At 42.1% G+C, this 13,571-nt stretch overlaps 2 protein-coding genes across 5 annotated transcripts; one reads left to right on the forward strand and one right to left on the reverse strand.

Moving 5' to 3' along the window:
- Nucleotides 1–176: 176 nt before the first annotated feature.
- irf3 (interferon regulatory factor 3) lies at nucleotides 177–6,039 on the forward strand. Of its 4 annotated transcripts, none has more exons than XM_041066830.1 (11): nucleotides 177–395; nucleotides 1,318–1,502; nucleotides 1,699–1,870; nucleotides 2,659–2,729; nucleotides 2,846–2,906; nucleotides 3,073–3,141; nucleotides 3,258–3,503; nucleotides 3,716–3,806; nucleotides 4,043–4,332; nucleotides 4,431–4,543; nucleotides 5,061–6,039. In XM_041066830.1, the coding sequence occupies exons 2-11, from the start codon at nucleotides 1,338–1,340 to the stop codon at nucleotides 5,172–5,174; spliced, it is 1,392 nt and encodes a 463-aa protein (XP_040922764.1). In that variant the 5' UTR covers nucleotides 177–395; nucleotides 1,318–1,337; the 3' UTR covers nucleotides 5,175–6,039. The 4 variants fall into 4 exon arrangements, with proteins under 4 accessions (XP_040922764.1, XP_040922763.1, XP_040922765.1 ...); XM_041066829.1 differs by having other exon boundaries at nucleotides 1,336–1,502; XM_041066831.1 differs by having other exon boundaries at nucleotides 1,336–1,502; nucleotides 3,076–3,141.
- A 75-nt stretch (nucleotides 6,040–6,114) lies between these two features.
- Nucleotides 6,115–11,247, reverse strand: LOC121201151 (synembryn-A). Its single transcript, XM_041066828.1, has 13 exons — nucleotides 11,158–11,247; nucleotides 11,021–11,068; nucleotides 10,224–10,241; nucleotides 10,051–10,137; nucleotides 9,341–9,948; nucleotides 8,758–8,893; nucleotides 8,397–8,585; nucleotides 8,099–8,193; nucleotides 7,637–7,787; nucleotides 7,427–7,522; nucleotides 6,918–7,062; nucleotides 6,547–6,826; nucleotides 6,115–6,312 (listed from the first exon to the last, which is right to left on the reverse strand). Exons 1-13 carry the CDS (start codon nucleotides 11,245–11,247, stop codon nucleotides 6,171–6,173), a joined length of 2,085 nt encoding a protein of 694 aa, XP_040922762.1. The 3' UTR covers nucleotides 6,115–6,170.
- Nucleotides 11,248–13,571: the final 2,324 nt, after the last annotated feature.

Raw genomic sequence — 13,571 nt, forward strand, 5'->3', positions numbered from 1 at the left:
TATAGAATCTTTAACTTCAGAGTAAAGGTTTAGATAAAGGGATGGGTTACAGCCTGGTTACAGCATATCAACGGGAGGTCCTCACAAGTGTATAAATTTTAAAGTGAGCGGTTTGACCCCACCCACCGGACCAGCTGGTACAAAACCGAGCCGACGTCACATCTGGAAAACGAAACCGAAGACTCGGAGTTTCCCGAGAAGGACTCAGACAGTGGCCGGACCCTTCACGGTATTTAAAGATTTTAGCGGCTGGGATTGAAGGACAGTTAGTCGCACAGCTCCGACACCGGTGACACATACCTGCGGACACTACCCTGCATCAGACCAGACCCCCCGAAAACGACTGCACTTGAACTCAACGCTCACCTGCACCGGCTGAAACCACTTCATTACAGGTAGGAGAGTTTTTATTCGTGCTGTCGAAACGTTTCACGTGAGTCTGAATCTTTAACAGTAGCGCTTTGTTGAAAAACTGTGTGGCAGCCATGAAACAAAGTATGTAACCCCTGTAAATCCCCAGCTCTCATTTATTTATTTTTTTTCAGCTCTTTCGTCAAACATGGTCACAAAGTCACTGGATTATTTCTCTTTGCTATTGTGCATTAATAGACAAAGTGGAAAGTAAACACATCTGCTGAAGCTGGCTGCTGTATTCAATTTCAGTACTGAAGTGGCTATTTCCTCTTTATGTGACTTTACAGCACTTTAAATGCAATAATACAATAAAACGGTGAAGACCAAAGATTAAACTACTGTACACTTAGATAATATTTGGCACCACAGAGGGCTGTTCTCCACAGTGACACTTTAAAAATTAAAGAAAATAAAAATCAATGAATGACACACACACACACACACACACACACACATATGTATATGTGTTTTTTTTTGTATTGAGTGCTGAACGCCAGGCCTCACATTCGCCTGCTTCCCCTTTCTTGCCATTTAGAAATTGCATATATAAGCCCGTTTTCCCAGCTTCACCAGAAATGCAGAAATCAGGATACTGCATGTTGCTTACTTTTTCTTGAACCTTTGATGATTTTGTGGGAGTGGGGAACAACAGTGGAAACAATCAATGCCTAATTCTAATAAGTTTTCAAAATGTGTATTTTTTTTTATGAACAGTTCATTCAAGATTGTAAAATGTAAGTGGCTGTTTACTTCATTTAGTCCCCTTTAATTGAAAAATAAGTAAATGGCCCCCCCTACAGGTGAAAGGTGTCCTTTGAGGTGGACCTGAACATTCTAATAATTCATATCAATACATAATATAGATCAAATAAAAAATACATGCATATGATGACATGGTGACAGTTTTTCTCGCTCCTGCAGAAATGTCTCATTCTAAACCACTGCTCATCCCGTGGCTGCGAACCCAGATTGACAGCGGCAGGTATCCTGGTGTCCAGTGGACAAACCCGGAAGGAACAGAGTTCACCATCCCATGGAAACACGCTTTAAGACAGGACTCCTCCGACACTGACATTCTCATCTTTAAGGTATCTCTCATGCAGAGCCATCATAAATATCATGATATAAAAAGGTATCAGTGGCAGAGTAATAGAATCTGATCATACATGTTTTTGACAGAACTTATCCCATTCATGCCATTCTGCACAGCAACAAATGAGAGTCCATCACATACTAAACCTTTTGTCTTTTCGATTCTATGTTCAACCTCTTTCTTTTCTGTAGGCCTGGGCAGAGGTGAGCGGCAATGGCCGGGCCCAGGGAGACCCATCAGTCTGGAAGAGGAACTTCCGCAGTGCCCTCCGAGCCAAAGGCTTCAAAATGGTTGCCGACAACAAGAACGATGCCGCTAACCCCCATAAAGTGTTTCGCTGGCCGGATGAGTCAGCGTCAGGAGGTGAGGATCCACCAAGGCGTCCATAGACAGTCAGCATTTGGTCCTTTATTGTACTGGAAAACAGGCAAGTTTTAAAAAAAAAAAAAAAAAAAAAGGACTCTTTACTACTAAAATGACCTACTAACAAAATAACCAAATGAATTATTGTTAATTATTAATCGTTTTGTGACATGTATTCACTGGCAGCTGGCCTTAAAGCTGCACAGAAAAAGAATGCTCTCTGCCTCTCTGCCTTGCGAAATCCAAACGCACATTTCCAGATTTGTTCATGCAAAATTATTCTGCTTGTGTATCTTATAATCCCAGAAAGGGGTTTTGTTCTGCTTAATCCAATTTTTTATTACTGCACTTAATCTAATTAACAAAGTATTGCTTGATTTTTCACATTTCTAAACTACTGGGGATTGGAAATTAGATAAATACAAAAATCAGGTAATATGGTAAATTCACCTCACACAAGCAAACACTGCTATTTTTCTACTTGCATGTGGATTATGTTTGAATTTGAAATGACAAAGCAGCTTTCTGTTAGTGTGGCCACATTCAGTGCACATCTGATCATCTCCTTACTCGATTTGGATGATCTCCAAGCTTTCCACCTTGCATATGTTTATATCTGGCTTTATGTTTTTTCCGTGGCTGAGATTTGTCAAGGTAATATGCAAATGCAGAGCATGCCAGCGAATACCTGTTGTAAATGGGATTATAAGATTAAAGAGGGGTTTCTGAGGGGAATGGATGATGACAAAATAGTAATCAGAGTACTTCTGCTGCTTTCATTCTAAAAGCTAACTCTGCAGGATCCAAGGACCAAGATAACCCTGATTTGTCTGAGGATTGCGGCCATCCTATATTAGAAGTAAGCAACTGTGTTTGTGGAGCATACTTATAGGAACACAAGAAGTGAAATGTAAATGCTGTGTAGTTGCACAACTACACATGAACTCATTCAGACGTGTATCTGTGATATCGTAGAGCCAGGTTGTCTCAAGCATAAATGACTGCCTCTACCTTCCAGAAGAAACTCTATTTACAGGTACGTTAGCCCCTTTTGTACTATTTATTTTCTCCTGGCATGAAATGTATGAAATGTGTGTGTTAGAGGGGAAATGTATTTAAAGGTATTATAATTTTCATTAAGTTGATAGTTAGAAATGTGCAAACACTGTCTGAATATTTCTGAATCAGTCATTATTTTCCAGCAGAATCCACTGTCAACCACGATATTCTCCAAGAGTGTCTAAAGGGACTGAACATCGGCCCTGAAGCAGGTAGACTTATCAGCTGTGCTGATCTTTTCTTCCTCACTGCAGCATGAGCACAAAACAAAGAGTAACCAAGGTACTTTCCTAGTAACAGTTTTTCATTTTCACCAACTTTTCCACAGAGGGCACCGCAGGCTTTGAGCCTCCTCCTGAGCAACAGCAGCTACAGGATCAGGTTGTGATTGGTGGACACACGTTGCCTGGGCAACAGCAGTATCCAGTAATGTTTGAGGGTGCAGGCGGCGAAGCTGGGTTGCCTGAGCAACCAGCAGGTCCAATGGGGGGAGCTGTGGGAGGGGCGTGTAGTGGGCAGCTGGCGGAGCAGTTCCTGCATACTGTGAACGAGACCAGCAATGGAGATAATTTCAGTAAGTTGATGGATGTTACGTAAAAAGAAAAACTGAGATGTGGAATTAACACGGTCACACCCTCCTGAAACATTCAAAATGAATATCTTTTAGAATGTCATTTAAAAACTACATGGCCTGATGTGGTGGTACATTCTTGCCTGGTGTTGTATTTAAGAGTGGAGCTGTGAAACACCTTTTCTCACACACTTCTCCTCTCTCTGAAACCTTAGAGACTCATTTCAACATATCAGTGTACTACAGAGGGGTGAAGGTGTTTCAGCAGCTGATTGAGAATGAAGCTGGGATCCGCTTAGTCTACAGGTAACATCAAAAATGAAGCTTTAATCAGTGGAAACATGTCTGGCAAATGTTCATTTTATCTCTTATTAGGGAGAATGAGAGATGAAAAGCCTCCCTTAAGACTGGAAATAGTTTTAGCAAATAAGCATTTTTACCAGAATGTCAAACTATTCCTTTAATGTTCTCAGAGCTCTGCCAGTCATATAACCTGCTATTCAGTTATCTCAACCGTAAAATGAATGTTTTCTCCACATCAGCCCTGATTTCAGCGGGACACTTTTGGACTACGAATCGGGTCTGTCCTTGGTCTTTTTGCCGAGTCCTGGGCCCATGTTGGATAAAACTCAAGCCAAACTGACCCAATGCATCCTGGACAAGCTGGGAGACGGTTTGGAAGTAGGGGTCTCGGGCCATGTGGTCTACGGCCGGCGACAGGGTGAAATCAAAGCCTTTTGGAGCTTCTTTAAGTCTGATCGCAGCAGCCAACCCCAGGAGATTTCTAAACTGCAGCCTCAACCCCTTTACATGTTCAGGGAGTTTTTGCGAGGTAGGCCAAAGGAAAAATGATGTCGCTTTTTGTTAGCGTACCTGTGAATAAATGTGATGTGTTGTGATTGATAGTGATTGATTGTCATATCCCTTTAGGAATACTGGACTTCATTGATGGGAGAGAGAGCCCTCCCTGCTCCCTGTTCTTCTGCCTCGGGGAGAAGTGGCCAGACGACAGGCCTTGGGAGAAGAAACTCATCACAGTGGAGGTGAGAGAACGTTTAAATTATTAAAACGCTCAGACAGTGTTGTGCTCTCACAGACCTTAAAGCAGTATTTCAGTTTGGCTGAAAAGGTTTTTTTTTTTTTTTTTTTTTTTTGCTGCACGTAGCTCTATCAAATTTCATGAGCGATCAAACCCCCAAAGTTGCCCACTCAAGGGAGCTGTAGTCAGCAGCACTTTTCAAGAGGCAATTTTGTCTCAGTATTGATTAATAGCACAGAGGGAACAAAGCCTGAATACCGGTGGTGACAGCTGATCCCTCAGGTGTAAAAGCATTTTCTGCTCCCGAGCCTCTACAGAGGAGCGCATGCTGAGCAATGGAAAGCTTATACAAAAAGTTACTTTAAAGAAACCAGCTTGACACGTCTCATTGCTTAAAATTTCTTGACGTTTACGGCTTGTGTCAAGCTCAAATTTGCCATCTTGCACTTCTCATTCTTGTCACTGCATCTGATTTCTGCCTCTCTGTGTTGTTTTGTATTTTTTTTTTTTTCCTATCTCAGGTGGTTCTCACTTCAATGGAGTCACTGAAGAATATGGCTGTCGAAGGTGGTGCCTCCTCCCTGCAGTCTGTAGAGCTGCAGATATCCTTGGAACAGATGATGGAGTTGTGCTGACATACTTTGCTTTGCCTGTACAGAGTCATTGTTTACCCCCCCTCCCCTTTTTTTTTTTGCCTTGACAAAAACATCTTAGAAATTATCGCTTTTACATTTAGAAACATTTTAAATCCTGATTTCAGCCCAGTAGAATGGATCAGGTAACAACAATGGTATTAATAATTGCATTTTAACACCTTGAACTATTGACAATATGATCACAACAGATTTGACGGGATCTTTTGTACATCAGTGACATTATCGGTGCTAGTGCCCCCCCAACACACACACAATGAAATTGAAATACAGTGTGTATAAAGTTCAAGTTGACTCAATAACACAGATGTTATCAGAACATCTGGAGTCAGCCCGAATGCTTTTGATGTTGTGTCACATGAGATTTATGGCACAGTATGTTCAATATACACCTGAGCACAACACAGTTCTGTGCCAAAATACATCAGAGGACGTACAGAGAAAAATGCATATGCTGTGCAGATGTTTTTCTTACTTTATTTAGGAGTCTAACCTGACTCTTAAATAACGTTTCAAGCAACGTTATAGAGAGTCTTCGCTACAGTGTTTCAAATGAAGCTACACCATGACAAACTATCACCATACAACACAATATCACAACAAAGAGATTTCAAAACTTTATTGAAATATCTGAGGACATTACCATGTTATTACCATGAAATCAGTTCCCTCTCAGGATCTACTGTCAATTCAGAATTTCATTCTTTACTCAAACCTCAAACCAGTGTTTGCTCTACATTATTATTATAAATCCAAAGTAGAACAAATACAAAAAAAAAAAAGTTTTTATATCCTTTCTCAATTTTTTTTTTCAGTTCCAAAATGGCTGGCTGGGTGTGGATGAGAACTACATAATTGTCTTTTATATTGTTCGTATATTTACAACAAATACTTTTGTTTTTAATGTTAAAAGTTAAGAAACTGAATATTTACAAAAATAAATCAATGAATAAATGGAATGAAGGGATTGGACGTATTTCAGTTCTTCTCTCTTTCTTCTACTTCTCCGTCGTTGTCTGAGTCAGACCTCCCCTCCTCAGTCAGGGAATTTTCCCTCAGTCCCGACATTGGGACCAGCTTCCCCTCTGAATCCACTCCCATCGGCTGGATGATGTTGTCTCTGCAAAACACATAATTTATGCAAATAAACTTTATTTAGTGATCTATAAAATATATTCCCGATAGTGTTTCTTCTATCATGAAGCTTCCTCTCTGTAAATGTTAAGAGGAAGTTACTGAGTCAGTAACTTCATGATACAGAAGAACTTAATGTATGATGTGGATAGATATTAGACCTAGTCATGTGAAAAACATAATGGATGGAACAGAATATTGATACGTCACTTGCACTGACCTAGACAGCTTGTTGAAGAGCATGATCAGCCTCTTGGCCTCCTCCTCCTTCTCCTCCTCTGTCATGCCCTCCATGGGGTCTGACTGCTCTGCCTCCACCCGCCCCGTCACCGGGTTGATGCGATCTTTGACCTGCCGGTACTCCTCGGTGTCAGAGTCGGAGTCGCTGGAGTACTGGGTGTCAGAGCTGTAAGTCCTGGACCCCTGGCCGCTCAGCAAACCCCTGGTGGCCAGCAGGCCCGCTGCGTTGCCGTAGCCTGTGTACTTGACAAAACGCCTCACTGGGAGAAGAAGTGAGGGTGACTAGACATTGTAATTTAATCTCTCCCCATTTATCCAGAGAAAGTAAAAAATGATAGTGTCTGGCCTTACCATTTTCCTTGCAGAGGACAAAGATGAGATCAGCAGCACAGTGTTTGAGGTCTGTATCCAGATGAGTCATGAGACGGATCAGACGACTCTTCACAGTGGAGCCTTCCTCCGGCCTGTGTGACACATCTCTCAGAGGAGGCAGGATCTAATGATGGGGGACGAATTCTAAGTTTAATTGTGTATGGCAGGGGTGTCCAAACTGTTACACAAAGGGCCGGTGGGGCTGCAGGTTTTTGTTCCAACCAAGCAGCAGCACACTAGACTTGACTCATTTAATCAACTGATCTCAGTCTTCAGACAGCTGATTGGTCACACTGTGTGCTCTTCATTGGTTGGAACAAAAACCTGCAGCCACACCGGCCCTTTGTGGAACAGTTTGGACACCCCTGTTGTATGGTATTTGAAAACATACTTATTTTTTTTGCTTCCTAATATTAGCAAAATACTGTGAGAAGCAAAATGTGAAATGAGCTTTTTTGAAGGAGTCATGTTTTCGGAGGGGTTGTTACGTGTTTCCTGATGTAGTGGCGTGTTTCCCTGTGGGCCCTGCAGCTCTCTGTCAGCAGATTGAGGATCGGTGTCAGCTTCTCTTTGATCTTATCGCCCTGAGAATCAAACAAACAAGGAAAACAGCCTTTGGTTATTTCAGTATTAGCAAACAAGGAAAGGATTGTTCCAAACATCTCAGCCCTTTTCTCCATTATAATTTGGCCCCTCACCAACTCCAGGCGTCTCTCCATGAACGTCAGCAGGGTGTGAACACAGTCCATGTTGACCCCCTGGCACTGTTCTGAGTTGGGCTCTAGAGGCACCATCAGCAGCACATCGAGACACTGCAGAGGCAGAGCTGACAGCAGGTTGACTGTGTGACTGAAAGAGAGCACAGGGATAACGTGCTTGGTTCACTTTGGCATGATGGGTAATTATATACTCCTAAACACAAAACTCCTTGTAAGTGGTAAAAAATACTAATGCATACAAATAATAAAGCTGCAATCAGTTCATTTGAACTGAAATAAAGTTAAACTGAGAGACAGGATGAGAAAATCTGAGTGAAAATATATTTTAAAAAGTACCAGTGTGACACCACAAACTTTAAGTACATCTGTATCGTTGATATTCACTGACGATTGACGCTGCAAATTTAATTTCTGTCTGGCGTTACTTTGGTTCATGCTCACCCCTGCAGTTCATCGGTGTCATCCGACAGCATGCACTTCCTCATCAGGCAGAGGCGCAGGATTGCCACCAGGTGTCGGTAGAGAGCAGCATCATCCTGAGGGAGGAGAAAGGTGGTCAGAGATGACAGAGTCATCTTAGTTGTATTGCTCTGGCCACACCCATGGAGAATAATGATCAGCTTTGAAAAAATAGTTTTTAATATGTGAGACGTTCCATCTGTATGTGGACTCTTTCCTCTCGTTATTTCCATTACACTTGAAGGCTGACGGGTTTAGTATACTCCTCATACTCACTGACCTCACTGGGCTCCTGCCTGTGGGTGCTATAGGTGATGTTAAAGAGGATTTTCAGTATCTCTGTGATGCGCTGAGAAGCTTCCAGAGAGATTGGTGGTGCTGCTGGATCCAGCACGCACTCGTACTGGTCCTTCCACTGAACCTCCAGGCAGCTCTCCAGGGCTGCTGTGAGGATGGACACCCCACCCTCCTGCAAGAGTAAAATAATGAGTGTGAGAGCGGGAAGGATGCCAGTGTGAGAATCTTCGTCTGTTCATATCATTATTAAAATAAATACCTACAATATATATTATGACAACCATATTATACACTGCACTGAATATTTAATACTGTAACGTTGTAGTTGAGTGTGGTTATGTTACCTGTTGAAGCTGAGTGCTGAGCTCTGGACGCAGTGCCGTCATGAGGAACATGAGGCGTAGTTCATAGAACTGAACACTGGAGGGAGATGAGCAACCGACACTTGCGGATAGACGCTCTATGAGACCACACATGAGCCTGATGGGGGGAAAAAAACACAAGAGGTAAGGGCTGTTCGGAAAATATGCTGATTTGCAAGATTTGTCTCGGCCTGCCCTTTCAAGTTCCATCTCAGTCTGGGATTCACATCTCTGGTCATGACCTTCAGCAACCCTCAGAGAATGGGCAGGAACTTGTTGCTTTCAAATCAAATGTGGCTGCATGTGTATACAATTAGCCTGATTACCAAATAGTTTGTGCACACTGGGGCATGTCACTGCAAAAATACTGAGTCAAATGGGCTTGATTTAGATTGGTTTTTGCTTCTTAACTAAGTTGTAGCTATAAGAAACTTAACATTGTCTGATCCAATAAGAAACAAACAGCAAAATGGAGCCAGAAATGCAAAGCCAGCTGCTGTATTTAAAAGTGTTTTGTACTGGATTGTTGTGTGTGTGTTTGTCTGCGTCATGTGAGTAAGCCCACCTGAGAGTACTGAACCTCTCCTGTGCCCAGGTGCTGTTGTACACCACATTACACAACACCTTCATGGCCTCTTTTCTCTGTGCCTCCTCCCCTGGCTCCTCCCCTTCCTCCTCTTCTTCCCCCTCCATCTTGCTCTCCCTGCGGTCCCTCCTCCCTCGCTCCAGCTCCTTGTGGTGGATGCTGCCTCTGTGCATTTCGTTGATGCTGGTCCTGTGGCTCCCAAACCAGCTGATACTGTCTAGATCTCCGCTGTTGGCGTTGCTGATGTCACTCTTGGCGTCCTCATCAAAGGCATGGCACTCTTCGTTTTGGTCATTTGCTTCAGTGTCACCCTCATCCTCATCGTTGTGGCTCTGCAAAACTTTGGCCTCAGCGAGAGACGCAATGATGTTATCGTAGAACTCAGAGTCAGGGTCGCTGGCGTCATCACTGGCATCGTTTGTGGTCAGCCCGGCTAGTTTGGCCAGAGTGAGCAGAGCGCTGTCGGTCACCAAGGGGCCCAGGACCTTTTTGTCCCTGGACAGGATCCTCAGGGTGCGCAGAGATACTCTTAACAGACGACATTTAACTCCTTTTCTTATAAACCTCACAAGGACAACCGCTAAATTCTGAGGACAGGAACAGAAAAGTAGAAGCTTAGTCAAACAGTAGTCTGCAATGGAACAACTGACAGTACCTCTGGGTAAACAGTAAGTGACAGTGTCACTTACCTGTCTCAGGATGAGGCCTCGATCCACCTCATACTCATCACAGTCGGAGTCCGAATCAGTGAACTCCCTCAATTTATTCTTCCTGAACTGGTACAGCACAACATAAATGAGATCGAATGTTTCACACACACAAGCAATACTTCAACATTATTTCTAAAGTGGCAGCACTGTACCTCTTCTAGTTTTCTTTGCTTTTGGAGGTGGATAGTCCGATTTCAGTGAGCAATGCATCAGAAGAGAGGGAAAATTGAGAGATAAACAACGCCACTCTGAATCAGGGGCCATATTCACAAAGTGTCTTATCTTACCAAGATTAAGAGTTTCCACTTAAGAGTTTTTCACAAATCTGCTGAGAGCTACTTTTCATGAGGGACCAAGAGAACTCACAAGCTAAGAGAAATTAAATGGTCATCAATACATAGAAGGGTGAAAAGAACTTGACTGCATAAGATTAGATTACAAAATAAAATAAAATGAGATAAAATTATATTATATTAAAAAATACATTGAATTAATATCAATTAATTAAATAATATAAAAAAAATTATAATTCAATTTAATTAAATGAAAAGACAGACAGACTTTTAAAGCACCTTATTTTTTTCCCCAAACAACTTTTAGCCATAAGATGCTTTGTAAATACAGCCTCAGATCTTCTGTTCAGTGGCTGTAAATGACAGAGCTGAAAGTGTTGAATAGATTAACATGCAGTACGCTGGTTACTCAATCACTCTGCCAGGGCTCAATCTGCCTGAGTATGCAAGGAGAGGGGATCAGGGATACAACTGATACAGCAGAATTACTAATCACAGACAGACTGTGGAGTGGGGGTAGGGAGAGGTGGATGACATGGAGGGGTGGATGACATGGGGGTGTGACAAAAGGCGAGGTCTAAGGAACACCGGGAGGACAGGGATAGGACAGTAAGCTTTTGCTCATTTAACTGGTGCAGTAACATAATCCAACTCACTTTCCTTCGGTCCCTCTCCTCTGCATCAAAGAAGAAGCACTGTGCATACTGAGGGGAGAGAAATGATGACAAAAATGGTCTGCGACTGCAGTGTATCATCCAGACATGACAACATGTGCGCTTCTGTGTGTCGTCACCTCTTTGTTGAACTCCTGTAGCTGTGTCTGAACACCGTTCTCATCCCCCCGCTTGATGCACTGGATAATCCCTTCCACATCCACATCCATGCTTCCTGCGCACACAGGGAGAGGAATAATCATTCAGGCCATAACAAAATTAAAGTTACACAACAACAATGATGAGGATGGTGCTGACAGAGGTCACGCATTCTTAGACATATAGTGACAAAAACACATCATCTGCAGTGTATGTTGTCTGTAATTCACTTGTAAGATGGAAAAAAGACCAAGTCAGTGTGAAATTAAAGAGCAGAAAAACAGCCATTCAGTAAAATACTCAGCACATCCTCGTATCATCATAGCAGCCACATCAGTTTGATCACTGAGAAATGTGAAAGCTGCGTCTTCGTCTTTTACATGACCACTATCCAGGAATGCAACCTATTTTATTGGTAACATAAAAAAGATGGAAATACAAATAGAGATAACAAGACCTTCACAACATATAATTGTCTAAACTTACCTTGGGCAATTCACTTTAGCCAGGTGATGTACTCGTAGGTGCGCCAAAATGACCTTAAGTCTGCTAACTCAAAAGAGCTGTCACTGTTCTAACCTTACTTCAGATTCTCAGTCCACGTCAGTTTCTCAGTCCACGTATGTGCAGACTGCTGTGTTGTGCCTCTGAATTTGCTCAGTTCACTTTCTTTCCAGTCATCCTCATGCACTCAGCCTAACTCTCTCTCTCGCTCTCGCTCTCTTTCTCTCTCTCGCTTTAATCCAGGAGAGATGCAGTGCCCATGGAGTGGTTATGGTTATAATCCACTAATGGACTCTAAGCTTATATCTCTCAGTGATGACCCTCTAACCTTTTACAGGTTTTTCAGACTTGTGCTGAACAACTCTCGCTCTCTTTCTCTCTCTCTTTCTCTGTCCAGTCTTAACACATTTTTTTTACTCAAATCTGTTAACAGCTGAGGAAACACTAAAACAACTATTAAGATTTTGTTTTCATATCGCTTCTCTAGCTGTTGCATAACCACGCAGGAGATACTGATGGCTAAGCTGGACTTGAAAAACACACTGCAGAGAAATGTGTTTGCAGAGTCACCTAAGATAACATCTGTGTTTTTCAGCTGATTGTTTCCAGCTTAAATCGTCTGTTTTTATTTAGCAAAAAAAAAAAAAAAATCATTCATAAATGAGAATGTGCAGTGAATTACATTTTGTGCACTTTTTATTATTATAATGATGTTTGTGCCTTCTCCCACAAGATGGAGCTGTTTTTATGGTTGAGTCAGTTCACTCAGGAGTGGTTATTTATCTCTTGCACAATACAGCATGTGTGTAACTGTTAAGAGTAAACTCTAACACTGTGCTCCAGCCATAAGCTACAGATGGTGCTAATCTACAGCAGAGCAGCTGCAAAAGAAATCAATCTGCGCTAACAAGTGACAAACATATTGCTCGAATTCTGACTTAATTTCATTAAATAATCTGTTTGTGTTTTCATCTTAGCTAACCTACTTTTAGCTGTCAGTGTACTGGGAAGCTGAAAAAGATGTTTTCACACTTGTAATGAAGTGTCTTGACCCGAAAGATGAAAACATGTGAGAAGATGATATGCGAGTGAAAGACGGGCTTTCCTGGCAGGATGCTCGCTCTTGTGCCCAGTGGGTAGAGGAAACAGGGCAGAGAGGCTGAAGTGGCCGGCTGGTAGCTGCAGTCTCACAACAACAGGATGCACACTACGTCAGCGATAGCGGGAGAAAAGTCAGAGGAGTCCTGACAAAGTGCTCTCCTGGAAGTAAACGCATATTCCTTCAAGACGCTTGAGATATCAGGTATCAATCAGTCAGAACTACAAGGGACTGGTGACCTTCAATGACCTTTAAAAACAGAGGAAGAAAACAATCATTGTCACTGACGTATGCAACCCAGACCTTTAGTCATCCTGACACAGTCAAACATCATGACTAGCTGTCATAAGTTGGTACGCGAAATACTGCATGTAGTATAAACTCACTTGACCCCCTGTAAACTTTCAAGGGCCAGTCCACCTTAATGGGAAGCTGTTGTGGACGGAGTGTGGATCCTTATGTTGTGGTTAGAGTGTGTATGTGTATGACACATATTTTTTTTCCATAACATGAGTCCCTGGGATATTATGGCGATTTTATATTATTCTGTATTTTCTTTCATTCTGTATTTTCTTTTTAACTTCATGTGAATTTCTAGTGTATTTACGTGTTGTCTATATTGATTTTTTATTAACTAACAGAGTATAATAAGTGCTCATTATAGTGGTTTTCTTCATTTGAATGTTTGAGTTTTGCTGTGTAGAGCGATGTATGTGTGCAGAGTTTGACTAAAAGGTTGTTTTCACCTCCTCTGTCCTCATCTTACAATGACAATCTGAGTGTAACACATGA

Source organism: Toxotes jaculatrix, chromosome 21, assembly GCF_017976425.1.
Source record: "Toxotes jaculatrix isolate fToxJac2 chromosome 21, fToxJac2.pri, whole genome shotgun sequence".
Lineage (NCBI taxonomy): Eukaryota > Metazoa > Chordata > Actinopteri > Toxotidae > Toxotes > Toxotes jaculatrix.